General features: G+C 48.5%; 2 protein-coding genes across 3 annotated transcripts; both read right to left on the bottom strand.

Moving 5' to 3' along the window:
• Positions 1-291: 291 nt before the first annotated feature.
• On the bottom strand, positions 292-3,371 carry TMEM139 (transmembrane protein 139). Of its 2 annotated transcripts, none has more exons than XM_060020036.1 (2): positions 2,104-2,429; positions 292-1,886 (listed from the first exon to the last, which is right to left on the bottom strand). In XM_060020036.1, exons 1-2 carry the CDS (start codon positions 2,427-2,429, stop codon positions 1,493-1,495), a joined length of 720 nt encoding a protein of 239 aa, XP_059876019.1. In that variant the 3' UTR covers positions 292-1,492. The 2 variants fall into 2 exon arrangements, 1 of the variants encoding a protein (XP_059876019.1); XR_009520568.1 differs by lacking the exon at positions 2,104-2,429 and adding an exon at positions 3,334-3,371 and having other exon boundaries at positions 1,749-1,886.
• A 12,227-nt stretch (positions 3,372-15,598) lies between these two features.
• On the bottom strand, positions 15,599-20,210 carry GSTK1 (glutathione S-transferase kappa 1). The gene is made up of 8 exons (XM_060021032.1): positions 20,063-20,210; positions 19,458-19,539; positions 19,130-19,258; positions 18,718-18,818; positions 18,524-18,559; positions 16,623-16,739; positions 16,196-16,289; positions 15,599-15,917 (listed from the first exon to the last, which is right to left on the bottom strand). The coding sequence occupies exons 1-8, from the start codon at positions 20,132-20,134 to the stop codon at positions 15,868-15,870; spliced, it is 681 nt and encodes a 226-aa protein (XP_059877015.1). The 5' UTR covers positions 20,135-20,210; the 3' UTR covers positions 15,599-15,867.
• Positions 20,211-20,427: the final 217 nt, after the last annotated feature.

Genomic DNA, 20,427 nt, shown 5'->3' with positions numbered 1-20,427 from the left:
GTCCGCCGGCGCGCAAAGCGCCTGCGCGCTGCTATCCCAGCTCCGCCCCCACGCGAGGCCGGTCGCGCCGTCGCCGGAGCGCGCGCAGGCGCAGAACCCACGCGGCGGACTCGCTGTCCAATGGGATGAGCGAGCGCGCTCGGCGGAAGGGGAAGCGAGGAGCCGCCCCGCCCTACTTGGCCATCCGATTGGTCGTCGGTTCCCGCGGAAATCACAGCTCCCTCCCCGGAACCGCCCACCTCTCCTCACCCGCCTGTTGCAAGAACTGTATGGAGATGGGTGTGGCCGGGCTTTTCACTTTATTAAAGTTAACTGTTGGGACCAGGGTAAGGAGGACAAGGACAGAACTAGAAGGCGCTAGACAGATACCCGCGCAAAGAATGAGCGTGGGTCAGCGATGGTTGGCTCAAACCTGCATCACAGGCACAGCACATGATTAGAGAAGCTGGTGTTCTGTTTGGATCTGAGGAAGCAGGGCAGGGGGTCCTCGGGTAAAACCCAGCGGGGTCAGGCGCAGGGGTGAGGCTGAAGCTATTGCAGACAGTGCAAGTGTTTCCAGTGCTTCATAATAGATGATGCAAGAGGGATCCTTAGATGCTCCACCACCCCTCGCAAAGGACCTCGGGTTTTCTCTTTTCTGACCGTCATATCCACCCATCCTCAGAATCAGATGTCCCTACCCCTGGGGCAGTTTACTCCACTGCTTCTAGATAGGATGGGATCCTGCACTGGGGACTGCTGTCTAGCCCCCCGGGGCAGGAATTTCCCATCTGGAGCAGGGGCCATCACAGTTTTGATCAGCTCTGCTCCCCTAGGAGGCTGGGCACACTCCTGGTCCCACTCAGCACTCCCTGTCTGCAGACACAGCTGGTCCCCCATTCTGTCTACACGAAGTCTTCTACCCCTCACCAGCCATTGACCAAGACAGAAATTGACAGATGTGTGCATGAACTGGCTTCTGTTGCCTTGTATTGAAAACACAAGGGCTATGGGATCAGAAGAGCAGAATTTAAGACATTTGTGTGTTATTTATTAGCAGTGTGCCCCTGTGCAAATTATCAATTTTTTCTGACCCTCAAGATCCTCGTTTTTCAAATGAGGACAATAATACCTCATTTTTGTGATCTAATAGAGGCAAAGCACCTGGAACAGAAGCAACAGAGCTGTCACTCAGATATTGTTTCTTTTCTTCCTTCACTAGATTCTCTGGAATCTCCTCATCTCACCCTCAGTCTAACTCTGGAAATACCAGGTATGGGGTAGGTCACTGAATATTGCCTGAAGACTCAAATTGTGCCGCCTACATCCCTGGGATGTGCCACTGTAAAACTGGGAAGGGCTCACCATAGCCTCACTCCCCTCTGGGTTAAAGTCATCATTTGTGACATCCAGGTGGAGACACAGTTCCTGACACATAACAGGCACTGGGAAGCACTGTTCGAATGAATGAGTGGGTCTGGTGCAGAAAGACGACATATCCTGGGAAAGTCCTTTAGTGGGGTGTCCAGTTGTTTCCATAGAAAACATCATCATCGAGGTGACCAAAGCTGACATCGTAGGCAGGGGGTGGAGTAAGAGGTTCCAATTTGGGGGGCGCCCACAAGCTCTGCAGATCAGGAACAGTGGACGCAACTCGTGGTCCCCGAAGCCGCAGGCTGACTGGAGGTCTTCCAGGGCTTCCTGAGATCACAGACCCCTCTGAGCCCACTCGCCTGTCCAGTCTGGCTCTCCTGGGCTCCTCTGGATGGCTAGGCTGTCTCACCTCAAGTTCTGGGGGGATTACAACACTGGTGTAGGAGGGTGGTTGATCCGCCCCTGGGGGGTGGCACTGTGATTCCAACACTGTGGCCTCTTCGTAGGTTGGCACCTCAAAGGCTTCATTGTCCCTGAAGGGGGCGGGGGAGAAATAAGGTCATTAGTAGCTTCCTGAAAGAAGCCTTTTTTCCCTTTTCTATCTTCTACCAGCAAAAGACCCCTCCACTAGCCCCTGACCCTGATACCAGTGACAGGGGGAAAGCAGAGGCTGTCCACCTAAAGTCTAGAGGGACACGGGGAGAATGGGTCCACATGTAATCCTCCAATCCTGCCCACCCCTTAACTCACCGTGCATTGCTTGAGGCCCCTGGGCTCTCGGTCTGCACTGATCGAGACCCCCATTCCAAAACACAGGCCAGGAGGCAGGCCAACAAAAAGAAGCCACCCAAGGTGAGAAAGAAATAAGCAACAGGGGCGATGTCCGGCCGTATCCCCAGCAAAGCCAGCCCCAGGAGGAAGGAGGTGCAACACAGGAAGAGAAGCGGCTTCTCCAGAGTCCCCCAGAATTGGCTTGGCACCATGGCCCCTCCCCAGGCTCCTGCAAAAAGACACACAGCTGTTGTGTCTAAACTAGCAATTGGCATCACCGCTAGGTTAGATTTCAAAGTAAGCATATCAGACACCTTTGTTTGGGTTTGCTTCTTCTATCTCAAATCAAATAAAGGGCCCAAAGAAGTGATCTGCAGGGTCCCCTTCAGCTCTGGGATTCTCTCTAGGATCACACTGTTGTCCCAGGGTATCAGTATGTGTGGAATAGCCAGGAACCAGCCCGGAAGTTCTGACTCCCAGCCCTCATGTGAGTTTACTATGTCAGAGCCCTACGTTCCTTACTTTTAACTTCTTCCCTATGGTCTCCCTTCCGTCTCTGTATTTCTACCCATTCCAGGATCCAGTCCTAGGCAGGCCCTGCCTGGGGCCTCAGGACTCACGGCATCTCTGGAATCCAGGTGATAGGCGGGCCTCGCCCTTTATTATTGCTTGCAACGAACGTCCACCCCCCACCTGCCCAGTCTGAGTCCCTCAGTCTGACCTTGTAGGGCGCCACTTACCCTGTTTGACCCCGTCTTCCCATTTGCTCCCGTCAGCCCCACGCTCCAGTTGGAGGGAGAAAGTGCACATAGACACAACAAAGCCACAGGACACAACTACCTGAGAATCTTACAGACAGAGGTCTAAGGCGATAGAGGTCTAGGGCAATGGACAGAGGCCCAGATGATTCTTGACCTCTCCGTGCCCCATGGCTGTCACGGTCCCCCGCTCTCTACCGGCCCTCACTCGGTAAACTCGGATTTCAAGTTTCCTGCCTGGAGTTATTAGCACAGGGGCTGGGAGGCTGGTGGGGAGAAGCCTTTTCATTCCCCTGCAACACAACAGCAGCACCTAGGCAGCCACTACCCCCAGCCAGCCTGTCAGGAGTTCCCTGAGCTCTGCAGAGGAAGGAGTCACCGATTCTACAAAGGGGCCAGACCGCCTCCTTACATGCCAGCCCCAAAGCCACAACCCTCCTGCCCCTCTTACCAGCGTTAGGAGTTCCTCCCTCACCTGTCTCACCAGACTGCAAGGTAGGTAGGTTGTAGGGGGGGTTTGGGAGGAGGAGATGGGGTGGCACCCACTGGTTCCACCCACTTTTCTGCCCCAATCCTGCGCGAGATTCCTCCTCCCCCTTTCTGCTGAAGGCTGAGCTCCTACTACTGCCCCACCTTGATTTTTCTGCCTCTTATTTACTCCACCCATCCCCTACAGCGCCCTAAAGAGAGTCCTCCCCAAACTCACCCCCAGTGATGTTTGTACTTCGGACCAGAGTGAAATTCACATTTCTTCTCCCTTCTTCTCAATGCGCTTGGTATTCTGAGCAGTTTGCATTATATTTAGGTAATACGTTTTGTGCCTGGGAGCAGAGGCCACGGTTTATTTGATCTCTGCGGATCACGCAGTGCTTTGCACACCGTAAGCACTACCGTGGACGTGGAATGATGTGTCCTACTTCTGCTGCCAAAGTACCATTTCTGTAAGTTCCTTGTTTTCTGCAGACCTGTAAGACGTGTTGTGTATGCTTCTTGGCCCAGTTAACTCTTGATTCCTCACAGGCCACCTCCGAGGTGACGCCTGCTGCAGAGACTGTCTCCACTGCGTCTGCACGGCGTTCCTTCCTCCCCTGCCCACACCTTTTCCTGCTATATAGTGACGTTCTGTTTACATACCTTCCTTCTGAAACTGAGCAGGACCCTGAGGAGCCCTCCTGGGTACAAAAGCCTTTCTGGGTCCCCTGTTTCTTGTTGGTAGGAAAAAGCCTTTAGCCTCCGAGACTTTCCCTGAGTTTCAAAGGGCAGATTTAAAGAGTTTCTAATTACGGAAGGAAGGCAATGTAGACACCGTGGAGGAACAGTCAGGAAACAATAGTTCTGCGATAAAGCCAAGTCCCGGTTCCTCCTCAAGGGATATAGTGACATCATACCCTTGAGTTCTTCTACCGGAGCTAAGGCCTCCTCCCAGGTGGAGGATGGTAACTTCAGGCTGTGCACGGAATTCCTGGAGCACCGCCCTGTTACCTTACCACCAACCAATCAGAGGAAGGTCGCACACCTCACAGCCCTCACCTCATATTTTGCCTTTGAAAACCCTTCCCCCAAACCATCGGGGAGTTCAGGTCTTTTGAGCAAGTGCTGCTCTTTCTTCTTGCACAGCCCTGGCAATAACTTTTCTCTGCCCCAAACGCTGACGTTTGGGCTTCTTGGGCCTCACTGTGGAGCCGACAAGCGAACCTGTGTTGGGCAACACTTCTGTTGTGAGCTTCTCAAGATGAGTGATCAGTGTCAACCATCCTGAATCTTTGAAGCTAACACAGTTCCTGACACGTGGTAGGTACTCACTGAACACAGCTGAGTGCTCTCATTGGAAGGCTCCCGTTCCACCTGGGCTCACCAAACACTGGAGATCTGGAACCCACTCTTTTCAGTTATAGATCTAGTAGTAAGTCTGGGTGAGGCAGGTGCTGGAGGCGTACTTTGTTCTTGAGACGGGGCTGGACTCTGTGCCTTCAGAATGTTACTAGTGGACAAACCGAAGGGGTAGCAGTCCTGGGGCACAGCCAGGGCTACTGCAGCGGAGGATGTGTGGAGTTGGGGGGGTGCGGAAGAGAGAGGAGGAGAACAGAAATGACATGGATGAGAGTGAGTGTGCCTGGGGTTGTGTGTGTAAGTAGTGGTGGGGTGTCAGTGTCGATTCTCTGCCCCAGACAGACAACGGAGAGGGAGGTGATCGACGTAACAGGAAGGCTATGATAGTCTAAATGAGCCGTGTCTCTCTAGGAAGTGGGAATGCAGGGTGGGAGAGTAACAGGGAAGAGAGCCAATTTTGACTCCGTGTGGGATCTGTTTCTTTGACTTTAGCCTTTCTCATTGCTTTTGTTATTATAATCATACATAATGGCCTGCCTCTGGGAACCCTACCCACCTGTGAATGGCTGCGAGAGAGAAGAAATCAACACATCCCCTCCCCGAGGCTGGCCATTCCAAGCGATGTTTTGCGAGACTGATAGTCCTTTTTACTTTACTTCCTCCCCGCCTCTCTCTCTCTATTCTACCTTTTTACTTTACTTCCCTCTCTGATTCTATAAAAGAAACTGGCATCCAGACCCCAATAAGATGTTTTTTGGGGGGACCCTAGTCCGCCATCTTCTTGGTCTACCGGCTTTCCGAATAAAGTCGTGTTCCTTGCCTCAACACCTTGCCTCCCGATTTGTTGGCCCATCGTGTGGCGAGCACAGGGAGCTTGCACTTAGTAAGAGGAGGAGAGCTGGTTGTTATGAAACCGGAGGGAAGGGGTCAGGGCACAACCTTTGAAAGCATGACATAGCCCGAGGACGTGACATAGACTGATTAGAACCAAATGGGTCCAAGATGGCGGACAAGTCAACTTCCACTAGACCTGAGCCTCACAATACACTCACTGTAACAGATCAGCAAGCTAAATGACACCACCCACAGGCGCCATGACAGTTCCGAGACCCACCGTAAGGATCAAAAAGTGGGCGGTGGCCCAATGCCTGGAAATCCCCGCCCCTTCCCAAAATAGCTGGAATACTCCTCCCACTCATTAGCCTAGGAAATTACCCACGCCTACAAAAACTGACAACCCCATAACCCGGTGCCTTTCTCACCTTCTGAGATGGCCCACAGCCTATGGAGTGTGTTTCTCTCTAAATAAATCCACTTCTTATCTATCCGTTTGTCTCTCACTGAATTCTTTCTGCGATGAGACATCAAGAACGGAGCTTCATTAAGTCCTGAAACCAGGTGTGTGATCTCAGTTGGAAGACTGTGGGTTCTGGCCGGGTTTGAGTCCCAGCTGCATGGGTTCGAGTCCCAGTCTGAGGGGCATGGTTTCAGTTGCAGCTGGCCCTTTAAATCTGCGGGTTCCGCATTGACTCACATTCATCCCACTTCACATAGAAAATATTCATAAAAAAAAAAAATCTAGAAAGTTCCAACAAGCGAAACTTGAATTTGCTGAGTGCTGGCAACTGTTTATATAACATTTATATTGTATTTACAGTTATTACAAATCATTTACATTGTTGGGTATTATAAGTAACAGAGATGGTTTTTTTTTTGAAGATGTGGGGGGTAGGAGTTTATTAATTAATTTATTTTTGCTGTGTTGGGTCTTCGTTTCTGTGCGAGGGCTTTCTCTAGTTGTGGCAAGTGGGGACCACTCTTCATCGCGGTGCGCGGGCCTCTCACTATCGCAGCCTCTCTTGTTGCGGAGCACAGGCTCCAGACGCACAGGCTCAGTAGTTGTGGCTCACGGGCCTAGTTGCTCCGCGGCATGTGGGATCCTCCCAGACCAGGGCTCGAACCCGTGTCCCCTGCATTGGCAGGCAGACACTCAACCGTTGCGCCACCAGGGGAGCCCCATAGAGATGGTTTTAAAGTGTACAGGAGGATGTGCTGGGTTGTATGCAAATACTACACCATTTTATATAAGGGACTTGAGCATCCTCAGATTTTGAGCATTTGTAGGGTTTCACTCCGGTGTGTACTCTATGATATCCAATGAGATGTGAGCTTTGAATGAAGGCTTTTCCACATTCATCGCATTTGGGGGTCCTGGAACCAATCCCCTACCAATACTGAGGGATGAATATCTTGTTTCCACCAATTTTCTTACTATTCAGCTCATAAGGAGAAAGTATGGCTGGGATCAGAAGGACCTACAGTGAATATATTAATAGAAGGAAATTGGCCAAGAGTCACTGGTATGCAATGATAACTAAGAAGGCTTAGTTAAGGAGTGAGCTCTGGGGGGTTTGGGGAGTGTCGGCTGAGAGGTAAGAGGGCCAAAGGGTGAAGGCCTGAAAGTCTACAGTGTGAAAAGTCATGCAGCCTGGGTGAGGTGGGACCTTTGTAGCTTAAGGCTCTTGGTTGCTAGAAGGAGCCTGCACTAGAGAGATTTGTTAAGTACGAACTGGATCCAAGTCATAGGGGCTGGACTGCTGTCTGGCTGTGCCCTACAATATATTCTCTATTTCAATAACTTTAAATAGATTTTCTAAAAATTCCATTTTTAAAAAAATATAAAATGTTAAAAAATATTTAAAAGCTAAAGAAAAACTTGTCCACAATCTCATTACCCTAACATGGCCACTTAAAATTTCTATACATTTCTTCCAGTCTGTTCACACACAAACCAGAATATACTCTAGTTGAGATCAGAGTATGTTCACCATTTTGTTATCTTTAAAAAAACTTTAAACATTGTAACAGAATTGCCTTTTGATATAGTTTTTCTTGTAGTAATTTCTAACAGCCAATAAGATAATATTTTATTGAATGGATATACCATAATTTAACAGACCTTTATATTATGTTATTCAATAACATTGAGTTTATTTTATTCAATTTTTCTTTTTTTTTCCTCTTGGTCATCAAAATTAATGCTTTAAGAGACAAAAAAATAGATTAGTGGTTGCTAAGGGCTGGAGAGAGGGAGGAATAGGAAGTAACTGTGAATGGATTTATTGCTTTGGGTTAATGAAAATGTTTTCTAATTAGGTAGTAGTGATGCTTGTACAACTCTGTGAATATACCAAAAATACCCCACAACGCATTGAATTTTACACTTTAAAGGGGTGAATTGTACCTCTATAAAGCTGTTTAAAAAATATAATTCTGAAAAAAGAAAAAAAAAACGCACAACAAAAAATATAATTCTGGGCTTCCCTGGTGGCACAGTGGTTAAGAATCCACCTACCAATGCAGGGGACACGTGTTCGAGCCCTGGTCTGGGAAGATCCCACGTGCCACGGAGCAACTAAGCCCATGAGCCACAACTACTGAAGCCCGTGTGCCACAACTACTGAGCCCGCGTGCCTAGAGCTCATGGTGCTCCACAACAAGAGAAGCCACCGCAGTGAGAAGCCTGCGCACCACAGTGGAAGAGTATCCCCCACTCGCCACAACTAGAGAAAAGCCCGTGCGCAGCAACGAAGACCCAAAGCAGCCAAAAAAAAAAAAAAGTATATATATATATATATATATATATAATTCTATCTTCTTGGGTGTAATTTTTCCTTCTTTTGGGGTTATTTCCTCCAGCTGAATTCTAAAGGATGTCATTACTGAGACAAGCATGGTGAAAGTTTTTATTGCCCTGAATGCATGTGGCCAAACTCCTTCCCAAAGTTTTTACTTTCCTTTTTTCTTTATCAACTTAGTATCCTTAGCAGAATATGAATTCACCACTTAATTCAATTGTCTTTCCGCTTTCTACTTGCCAGCTTCCCACAAAGCACCAGGCTAGAGGTTGGAACTCTCCTCTTGGCTGGTCTACCACACTGCCTCATCTTGGAGGATAATGGTGCAGGGAAGTGGGTGGTCAGGGGAAAAGGGAGAAGTGCAGATAATCCACAGACTTCCTGGGAAGGGTCATGGGCGTCTACCGCTGTGTGCTGCTGTGTCTCCAGATTTCTGTGGTTTTGTGTTTCTGAATCTGGATCTGTTTTATACTTACAGCCAACATGTGTGGAGTGTTTTGTACGTACTGCTCATTGTGCTAAATGCTTTACACAAATTAGGTAACTTAAAATATAATGTAATAAGGGGTAGTTATTATATCATTTTGTAGGTGAGGTCAGAGACTTGAGAAAAATACATAGCTAATCGAGGGTGGGTCAAGATTTGAACCCACAGTCCCAGTCCAGAGCACTGGCTCTTAACCACTATGTCATCCAACTCTTAACACTTTTTTTTTGGCTGCCTAATTTAACACAACACCTATGACATTCTAAGATTGTTACCCTGGTCTTCCCTGGAGGAGTGGTTAGATGCCATTTCCCCCATTGTTTGTCGTCTTAAGAAAAGACTGATTTTCAGGTAGCAAAAGGGAATATCAGAAGATAAAATAAGGTTATTGGCCTATAAAGCAAGATTAGGAAATTAAGATTGTAGTCTCTATCAGGATGCTCATCTTTTATGAGCTAATTAAGACTGATTATAAAAAGTAACATTTTAACTGAACAGCTCTTAGAAGCCTCATGTGCACGTGACTTCTTCTAACACAGTGTTGGTGGGAAACAATTTGGTCCACATCCACAATCTCATTTGATCCTTAATAACAATCGTGGGGTAAATCTGATTATCATTTTCACGTTACAGAGGAGGAAACCAGCTCAGAGAAAGCCCATGATTTGTTTAGTTAGAATCAAACTCAGAATCTTGATCTTTGAACTCTGTTGAGGGTTTTTTCTTCTGTGTTGGAGGAGCCTTACAGCTCCTCCAAATGGGTAGGGAAGGTGGTTAAATGATATAACAGGAAGTAAATCAGAAACATTGCTATTTTGGGGACGGAAGTGCTTTCAAAGAATCCTCAAGTATGTAAGGATAAATATTACCCTCACCAGCTAGTTGTAACATTGTACAAAGCTCACTGGGAATGAACTGAGTGAACAATGGTGTTCAGTGCTGTCAGGTATTCAGCACTATGCCACAAAAAGCAACCCTGAAATTTAAGAAACTGAGTGTGGTTTTTGCCAAGTAACAAAAAGCATTGTTTTTATTAGAAAATTCTACAGATAGTGGCAACAGTGTCCCACATAACTGTGTCCCCATACATGAGAAAATAGGGCTGTATTGTGGTTAATCACATATTTTTTGGAGATGGCCAAGCCAGGTTTCAAATCTCAGCTCTACCACTTAACTGTGTGACCTTGGGTAAGTACTTAACCTTTCTGGGCTTCAGTTTCTCATTTGTAAATTGGTGAAAATAAGCCCAAGCTTATCACCCCTTTCCCACCCCGCTCCTGCAGCCCGGCTATGACCCAGGAGCTACAGCCAAAGTCTGAGTGTAATGGCCACACCAGGGACCCACCAACAGGGCCACCATCCTGTCACAGGGACTGGATTTCACTGTGGAGCACTTGTTTGTAACTTACATTGTACATCGTCCTCTGCTAATCTCTAGTTATCTATGCAGGAAATGTAACACTTTTGATCTTGGTCTCCAGGATTTTCTGAGGTGGATAGAAAGATGACAGCCTGACACGCTGTATGAAAGAGTTAATGATTTAGTTTAGCTTAGTTTAGTTTTGTTTTGCGGTACGGGGGCCTCTCACTGTTGTGGCCTCTCCCGTTGCGGAGCACAGGCTCCGGACGCGCAGGCTCAGCGGCCATGGCTCACAGGCCCAGCCGCTCCGCGGCATGTGGGATCTTCCTGGACCGGGGTACGAACCCGTGTCCCCTGCATCGGCAGGCGGACTCTCAACCACTGCGCCGCCAGGGAAGCCCAAGAGTTAATGATTAAACACAGTATCTGAGATAGTATCAATGTGTGAAAGTATCAATGTGTGGATATTAACACTTTTTTTTTTTTTTTTTTTTTGCTGTACGCGGTCCTCTCACTGTTGTGGCCTCTCCCGTTGCAGAGCACAGGCTCTGGACTCGCAGGCCCAGCGGCCATGGCTCACGGGCCCAGCTACTCTGCGGCACACGGGATCCTCCCGGACCGGGGCACGAACCCGCGTCCCCTGCATCGGCAGGCGGACTCTCAACCACTGCGCCACCAGGGAAGCCCATATTAACAAATTTTTTTAAACATAAAACTTAAAGATATAGATTACTAAAGATAATTATTTTAGTTAAAAAAATAATCTATACTCATAGTATACATTTCAACAGTTAAAAAGGATTAGAGGGGCTTCTAATTTCATTATACTTTATTACATATCTATCCATCACTTTATCCATCAATATATCTTATTTTTTGATACATTTCAAAGTAGGCTGCAGACATCAGCACACTTCCACCTAGCTACTTCAGCGTGCATAAAAGTAACAAGAATTAAATACTAGTTTACAGTTAACTTTTTTTTTAAAGTAAAATTTGCATGCAGTGAATTGCACAGATTTTAACTGGACCATTCCATGAGTTCTGATAAAATTTACATTGGTGTAACCCAAACTCCAATCAAGATAGGAAACATTACTATCACCCAGAAAGTTCCATCATTCCCCTTCCCACTCAACCCCATAGGCAAAAAGATGTTCAACATTATTAGGGAAATGGAAATTCAAATCACAATGAGATACCACTACACACCAATCAGAAAAGGTAAAATAAGAAATTGTAATAACACCAAATGCTGGTGAGGATGTGGAAAAATTGGATCACTCATGAATTGCTGGTGTGAAGGGAAAATGGTATGGCTACTCCGGAAAAGTAGGGCAGTTTCTTTACAACACTAAACATTCGCTTACCACATGACTCAGCAACTACTCCTGGCATTTACCCCAGAGAAATGAAAATTCATGTGCACACACAAACCTGTACATGCATGTTCATAGCAGCTTTACCTGGGATAGCCCCTGTGAGATTGTGATTGATAAGAGATATATATATATATATATATATATATATATATATTTATATACACATATTTGGATATTCAGATGACCAAAATATATTTCTCATATATATGTGGTTTTAGTCCACAGTTCCTGGCTCACAGCTTCCAAAAGCCTTGTAATTTCCTAAGCGTTGACAGTGATAAGGGTGTCTTTTGTGAATGAAGTGACTTTTAGAAGCACCTGAAGATCGGGGGGGCCTGGTTGCCAGGAGAACCAACCAAGTGATTAGAGGGTTGGAATTTTCAGTTCCACTCCCTGATTTCTGGGGAGGAGAGAGGAGCTTGAGGTTAAATCCATTGCCATTGGCCAGAGATTTAGTCAATCATGACTATGTAATGAAGTCTCCATAAAAACCCCATTTTCGGAGAGCTTCCACAATGGGAGACCAGGATGCTTCCCTGTGCCACCATGCTGGTCACCAAGCTCCAGAGGACAAAAGCTCCTTTGTTCAGGACCTCACCCTATGTATCCTTCATCTCCATGAGGACAGAAGCTCCTTTGTTCAGGACCTCGCCCTATGTATCTCTTCATCTGGGTTTTGAATCATATCCTTTAATATACTTTTATAATAAATCAGTAATCTAGTGAGTAAATGGGTTTTATTGAGTTCTGTGAGCCGTTCTAGCAAATTAATTAAACCCGAGAAGGGGGTCATGGGAACCTCTGGTTTATAACCAGTCTGTCAGAAGCACAGGTGATGACCTGGACTTGCACCTGGAAGTGGAGGGTGGTCTTACACGTGGAATGTAATGCTATCTCCGGGTAGATAGTGTCGGAATTGAGTTGAATTCTTGAAAACCCTGCTGGCATCTGAAAATTGCTTGCTGGTGTGGGAAAGCCTACACACACACAAACACACAAACACACTCACGCTGGAATTTGAAATTTTTCAGCCCCAAAGTGGAAACAACTTAAATGTCCTTCAACAGGTTAAACAAACTGGCACATCCATACCAAGGAACAGGACTCAGCAACAAAAAGAAAAAAGCTACAAACTACAGAGACACATAGTACCTTGGGTGGACCTCAGGGGGTTATGCTGAGTGAAAACAAGCCAATCTGATTCCGTTCATACAGCCCTCGTAAAATGACAACTATGTGAACAGATCGTGGTTGCCAAGGGTTAGGGAAGTGGGGAGGGAGGGAGGGAGGTGGCTATAGCTACGAAAAGGGCAGTATGAGGGTTCCCTAAGCTGGAAGCATTCTGTGTCTAGACTGTGGTTGTGGTGACATGAGTCTACAGGTTATAAAATTATACGGAATTAAACACAGACACACAAATGTGTGCATATCAAACTGACGAAATCTGAATGAGGTTGATGGATTGTATCAATGCCAATTTTCTGGTTGTGTTATTGTACCAGACACGCAAGATGTCACCATTGGGGAAACTGGATGAAGGGTATATGGAATCTCTGTATTATGCCTGACATTTGTGTTAAAAAAAAAAAAAGGGCATTTCTCAAAGCATACACAAAAAAGTGAAGAGTGGGAAAGGGAGAACTCTTCACTTTTCATTTCACACCTTGCTCTGTTTTTTGTTTTTGTTTTACCACACGCATGCAATACTTTGTTGTCTTTAATTACCACTTGTGTTTTGGTTCTGTAAAAAAATATCACTTTTGGGACTTCCCTGGTGGTCCAGTGGTAAAGAATCCACCTTCCAATTCAGGGGACGTGGGTTTGATCCCTGGTCAGGGAACTAAGACCCTACCTGCCGTGGGAAAACTAAGACCACGTGCCACAACTACTGAGGTCACGTGCCTCAGCGAGAGAGCCCACGTGCTGCAAACTACAGAGCCCACAGCGCCCTGGAGGCCGCACGCCATAGCTAGAGAGAAGCCCGCACACCACAATTAGAGAGAAGCCCGTGAAGCTGGCACACTGCAACAAAGACACATGCAGCCAAAAAAAAAAAAAAATATATATATATATATATATAATTTTAAAGAATTTTACCTAAAAAGTTGTGTTTTAGAAGCATAATATTATTTGGTAAGCTTGGAATTTGAATTACAACACAAGGAAGTGGTTCAGTATTGAATTCTGAGCATTGACATAATTGCAAATTTTATATTACAACTGTTGATCAGAAGGAGAGGAGAGGAAGCAACTAAGCATGAAACGGTTTAAATTATAGAAAAGAGTGTTCCTTAACTGAAATAAAATATAGCTGCATTTGGAGGCTTTTCCTTTTCTCGCTGTGATGGTTAGTTTTATGTGGCAAGTTGACTGTGCTAACGGATGCCCAAATTGCTGATAAAACATAATTTCTGGGTGTGCCTGCGAGGGTGTTTCCAGAAGAGATTAGCATTTGAATCCGTAGAAGAGGTGGTTCTCACCAATGCGGGTTTTCATCATCCAATCCATTGAGGGCCCGAATAGCACAAAAAGGCAGAAGGGAGAATTTGCTCTGTTTGAACGGAGACAGCCATCTTCTCCTTCCCTCGGACATTGGCTCTCCTGGTTCTCAGGCCTTTGAACTTGGACTGGAACTGACCCCAGCTTTCCTGGGCCTCCAGCTTGCAGATGGCAAATGATGGGACTCCTCAGCTTCCGCAGTCATGTGAGCCAATACCTCACAATAAATCTTTCTATATATTTATAAACATCCTATTGATTCTTTTTGGGAAAACCCTAATATAATCATTTTTTATTCTATTTGGCATAAGTTCAGACATTAAAATCTAGATCACACGTGTTAAGGATTAGTCTAGAAATTGTCTCATTCCTTCAGTGAAGATTAAATTCTTCTATTGGATTAGAAAAATAGGATGCTAGGACTTCCCTGCTGGCGCAGTGGTTAAGAATCTGCCTGCCAATGCAGGGAACATGGGTTTGAGCCCTGGTCCGGGAAGATCCCACATGCTGCGGAGCAGCTGAGCCCGTGCGCCACAACTGCTGAGCCTGTGCTCTAAAGCCCAAGAGCCACAACTACTGAGCCCACATGCCACAACTACTGAAGCCCACGCACCTAGAGCCCGTGCTCAACAAGAGAAGCACACGCACCGCAACGAAGAGCAGCCCCTGTACGCCGCAACTAGAGAAAGCCCACCTGCAGCAGTGAAGACCCAACGCAGCCAATAAATAAATGAATGAATGAATGAATGAATAACTGTAAAAAAAAAAAAGAGTACTACTCTTAAAAAAAAGAAAAAGAAAAATAGGATGCTAGAGCCTTTAAAGGAAGAGTGGCCAGGACTGGGAAATCTGCCTCTACAGTAAGAGATTATACCACATTAGTCTGGGATGACAAAGAAGTCCAGACCCTATCGAAACACAAGGCATCCTGATGATCGTACAGTGGGCACAGAAAGAGCAGGGACTTTGGATTAATAACTGGGGGAGTGGGAAAGCTATTGGTTTGTGTGGGAGGGAACAGGGGTCATAATAAGCCGGGAGAAAGGCCTGAGTTTTCCTTGGGATCTGCTTTGTGGGTGAGGGGAAGGAACCATAAGGGGACGAGCAAGGTCTTCAGGCCATGGCAGCTCCGGCCAGTCTCCTTGCCTGGCCTTGTCCTGGTTAGAGTAGCTGGACCCCGTTTACATATCTGGATGCAAGCTCAGTCATGCTCTGGCTCCCTCCAGCCTTCATTCCCCAGGGGCTTCTGGCCCCAGCCCTGTCTCAGGCACCACGGCTGGTCAGAAGACAGTGCCCAACTGGTTAGGGGCAAAATCCATCCGGCTTAGTTTTCTGTCTCTGACAGACTCAGGAAGCTTCTGTAGAAGAGAAAGAAGGACTGTTTCCTGCTCCCTCCACATAAGCTGCCCCAAGGTGGGCAGCGGGCTGGGAGCACACAGTGAGCTGCTCTTCTCAAACACCTAGAATGGCCAGGTGTGATCGCAGGAACAAGAACACACAAACACCAGGGAAGTCACAGACCCAGAAATATGATGCCTGATGGCATTAGGTTTATTTTGTGGGAAGCAGAGTTTGGGGCTCTCGAAAGGCACTCGTGAGGCACAGAAGTAACGGCAGCCGTGAGACTAACGGTAGACGGTGTACTGCAGAGCCCCCCGCCCGCATCCCCCAGGGCCGGAGAGGAACCTCTGTGAGACAGGAAACCAGAGTCCCAGGGCCCCACGGTGGAGAAGGGGTAAGGAGATAGTCTGCTTTTTTATACCAGTAACTCTGCTGCTTCTGGGCTTCCTTAGAGTCTGGCAGTTGCAGCTGGAGGCACAGGGCCCATCCACTTCTCTCCTGGATGGAGAAAATCATGCCAGAGGCTGGCCGCATAGGCCCCTGGGGGTTCTCTAGGACGAGCTCCGCCTGGCTTCAAGGTACAGAGGCTTCCTTCTCTCCTGTGGGAGAAGGTGGCCCCCTCCCCATTCCACCTCAGGCACACCTGTGTCTGTATGAGGCTCCATTACTGGAAGGGCCTAGAACATTCTTTTTTGTGCTCTGAATCCATCCTTCTGGGCAACTGATATCACGCAGCGGTGGGGTCCAGGGCAGCTCAGCATGAACCTGTAACTTACCCAGAAGGTGTGCCAGCAGCTCCATCCGGTCAGAGCCAAACAGCATGTAGGTTTCATCATCCAGGTGGGCCACAGTGACAGGCAGCCCAAAGGCCTGGAGAAAGCAGTCGGCGTGCAGGAAGGAGGGTGATGGAGCAGGTGGTTATTGGGCTGCCATTGAAGGCTGCACGTCAATACTGGTCTGAGGTCACAGACACAAAGCAGCCAGAGGCGTCCGATAAGAGGCTCCGGGTCTCTAGGGAGAGTTCTGTCTCCTCTCTCACCATCTAGCTCCCTCCCTTCCTTTCCTGGGGTCCAGGGAAAGGAAGGGAGAGGGTGAGGGTGGCCTGGGAGAGCCAGGAGGGCTCACGGTTGGTGAGCAGCTTTTGGACAGGAGCATGGGGACCCTGTCTCAGCACTAAGGCTGGGGACACACAGAGTTGCTCACCCCGTATTTGCAGGCTGCATCAGTGGTCTCCTTTAGCTGGTTCTTCACCTGTGGTGTTGAGACCCTTTCCAGAAGTTCCCGGGCTCGTCCCGTGGACATGCCAGCCTTCTCTGCAGCCTGAAGGGATGGGGTAGGGAACACAACTGTGTCTGCATTAGTGGGGGAGGGGAATCTCAGGAAAAAACCGGTTTTTTAAATTTTGTGTCCCCACGTTATCCTGGCAATGCCTTTACCCACCCATGAGTGGAGGTCTATCCTTGCCAACGGGGGCTGTTTTTCCCTTCAAAATCATGAGATGGGTGGAAAGAGTGGGTGGCAGAGGCAGAGTTGCAGAAATCTAATGCCAGAGGGCATCTTAGAGACCAGCTTCCCAACCACTTTGTCAACAGATGAGCCTGAAGTCCAGAAACGTACATATCTTGGTCAGTGTTGAAGAGCTTGTTAGTAGCAGAGCCAATGCTAGAGTCTGAGTCCCCTGACAGTAAGTCTGGGGCTCGTGCCTTCCTACTTCTTAGAACTCCTGAATCAAGGGCTGGGCTCTAATTCCTATAGAATTTCCTGCGGACTCTGGACAAGGCACACGGCTACAGCTATGAGTGTCTGGCTTCAAGAGAACGTTGAAGGCTTCAGTTTGGGGTTTGCTGGGATCGGTGGCTCTTCACTTTAGCTGCACATATGAGAATCTCCTGGCGGAGCTTTTGAAAATCCCAGTTTGCATGTCATCCCTGAGTACAAATACGTCGGAATTTCTGGGCGGTGGTGCGCAGGTGATTTTAATATACAGCCAGGGTTGACAACCACTGGGACCTGACCTCCACGACCTGGACTGGGAAATGCAAAGTCATCCATGACGTTGTCTTTGACCACATGAGGGAATTGTGTTCTGACCAAGGGTTCAATAATAGGGCAGTGGTTAACTAAACAAATCCACTGAATGGAATGCTATGTGGAAACTAACAATTATACTCTCCGAGAGTTTTAAATGGCATGGAAAAGGACTGTTAAATATTAAGTGAAAAAGCAAGCCTGGGCATAGACTTTGCAAGAATAAAAACATGAAGGATACATTGGCATGCTTTGTATGTTTAACTTTTTTGTGACTTGTCGTTTTATCTATTACATTTGAATATGCCTCAACTGTCTTTTGTAAACTTAAGGGAAAAAAAAATATGGTGTTGAATTTTCCGATTCAATCCTGCAGAAACACTTACTTTTCATAGCCCTATCTATGGCTGGCACACATTTTAACGTTTTGAGCTATTTCCATTTTTCTCACTCAGGCTTCTGCGTAATTTTGGCTTGAGTCAGTTATCTCTTTTTGTCTTTTTTTTTTTTTTTTTTTTTTGCGGTACGTGGGCCTCTCACTCCCGTGGCCTCTCCCGTTGCGGAGCACAGGCTCCGGACACGCAGGCCCAGCGGCCATGGCTCACAGGCCCAGCCGCTCCACGGCATGTGGGATCTTCCCGGACCGGGGCACGAACCCGTGTCCCTGCATCGGCAGGCGGACTCTCAACCACTGCGCCACCAGGGAAGCCCTCTTTTTGTCTTTTTAAAGCCTGTTTTTAAAGTCTCCTGGATGTGATGGTGAGGTCTGTGTTGGAGTCTTTGGGGCCAAGACTTGCCAGTACTTCACATCTGCAGGTGCCAACATTCAACACCTCTCTCCCACTGGCTTCTTGCATCAAATACGTGCTACCCATGTAGAATGGTGCACTTCCTCTTTCAACCATGGGATAGTCTTTCGCGAGTCCTCTTACTTCCAACCCTTTAGTAATTTCGCCTATCAAAGATCCTTTCTCCCCTAACTATGACCTCTTCTACCCAATAAGAAAACGATGTCCTCTTTGCCCCCGGAGGTCAACTATCCTCAGACTCCCCACGGGAGGAGTGGGGACACTCACGGCCAGGATGCTCTGGGGCTCCGTGATGTCTTCGTCCTGGAAAAAAGAGGACACTCAGTACAAGGTGAAGGGCGTGATGGAGGACACTAGGTCAGTGAACGATGGGGAAGGCAGGACCTGGACTGAGCCTAGGACAGGGTCATCGAATCATCCAGGGTCTCCCTGCAAGTGGGTTCCCAGAGCCCCGCCCTCACCCGTGACCAGACGCGCATCCACAGTTCCCTGGACACTTTCTCCAGCAACTCCGGGTGCTCCAGTTTCACGATGGTGAGGAAGCGCATGGCTGTCAAACTTCCTGTGGGACAGAGGCACTCAGAGGTAGGGCTCCTCTAGCTTGTTTCTCCATGGAAGACCAGCTCTTTCCTGCTTCTGACACCCCCCAGTGCTCCAACGCCCTCAGGCTCCCACCCACGTTTCTGATAACCCGTTTGTCCTGCTCTCCCTCCCCTGACATCCTCAAACCTTCTGCTCCCTTAACTCTGATCCTGAGTTTTCCCAAGGCTTGTTTCACTTCATGGAATCACCCGAACCCCTCCTTTCTGGTCCTGCAATCTCCAAATCCACTCCTCTCTACTTGAGGCCCCATCTACATCCCACTCTCTTCACCTTTTTCAAAGATCACAAAGAAGAAATCCTTGGGTAAGTGGATGGGAACCTGGAGATACCGTCCCAGGCGCCTAACGTCATTTTTCAAGTATAGGGCTTTGCGGGGAAGCAAAGCTGGCGGCTGGTTTCCTGCAAGCAGAAAGTTGGGCTCACTGGCGAGGGACGACCTAAGGGTCCCAGGACTGGGGGACCCCTACCGGGGCTTCAGGTAGAGGGCATGTTACTAGCTGCTGCCGCCAATATGAAGACCCAGTGGAGGGCCACTCCCCTGGGCCTTTGCAATCAGTCTTCCCTCAAATCCCTGCCGGAAACGCTGCTGCCTTCATACCGCTGTCTTTCATGATCCCTGCAATTAAGGTCGGGCGCAGCTGCAGGCTGACGTTCCAGATGTTCTTATACCGGCACAGGACCTGCAGGGCGGGGGCGAAGATAGAGAGTGAAAATGGCTGAGGGAGGGGAAGGGTGCTTCACGGCAGTCATCAGCCAGAAGCTATAGGCGCAGACAAGGGGTTATGAGGACGTCCTAAATTGTTTGGTTTGAAAGGGCAAAACCCTCTCCACTGCTAGAAATCGACCCCAGGACCTTTGCTCCTGTGGACAGTTTTTAATCTGTTCTTCACTCCACACACACCCCCACCAAACGGAAATCGGAGGGCTACGAAGAGGGCTTATATCCTGATTCTCTGAAGTTGATCATCTTCTTAACCACTGGGGGAAGCCCCTGCCTTAGGCTATAAGGGTTCGACCTGGAGCCAGCGACCGTATCCGGTTTACCAACAAAGTGACCTTCAGCCTGGCTCTCTATCTGCTTGTCCTAAACCGCGTCGGGCAGCGCCAGGACTTTCACGAGATTGCGGTCCCTACGCCCTTCGCTCGCCCTTCCCTCTGCCCTCGTCCTCCAAGCCCCGGCCGAAGCGGCTCCCCCGGCGTCACCTCGAAGGCCAGCCAGGAATAGGGGGACAGCACATCGTAGAAGAGTTCGAGAGTCCGCGGCAGCGGTCCCATGGTGCAACTGGGCGCAGGCGAAGCCACCACGGCCCCGGAAGCGCGCCGGCTTCCTTCCTCCTGCGCGCGGCGACCCCGCCCCGGCGCCCGGCGGCCCCGCCCCGGCGCCCGGCCTCCCCGGAGGACCGCCCCGCCCCGCCCCGCCCCGCCCCGGCCGCGCAGCCTCGCAGGGGAAATCCGCCCCCGGGACAGAGTCAGGTGGTTGGTCGGAGTGTGGGGGGCCACCCGAGGGCGGCCGTGGAGAGCGAGGGTGAGGGGCGTCCCCTGGGGAGCGCGCCGCTGTGGTGACCCGC

This window comes from Delphinus delphis, chromosome 9, assembly GCF_949987515.2.
Source record: "Delphinus delphis chromosome 9, mDelDel1.2, whole genome shotgun sequence".
NCBI classification, from domain to species: Eukaryota; Metazoa; Chordata; class Mammalia; order Artiodactyla; family Delphinidae; genus Delphinus; species Delphinus delphis.
Note: the sequence above shows the minus strand (reverse complement) of the source record. Positions and strands in the feature narration are given on the sequence as shown.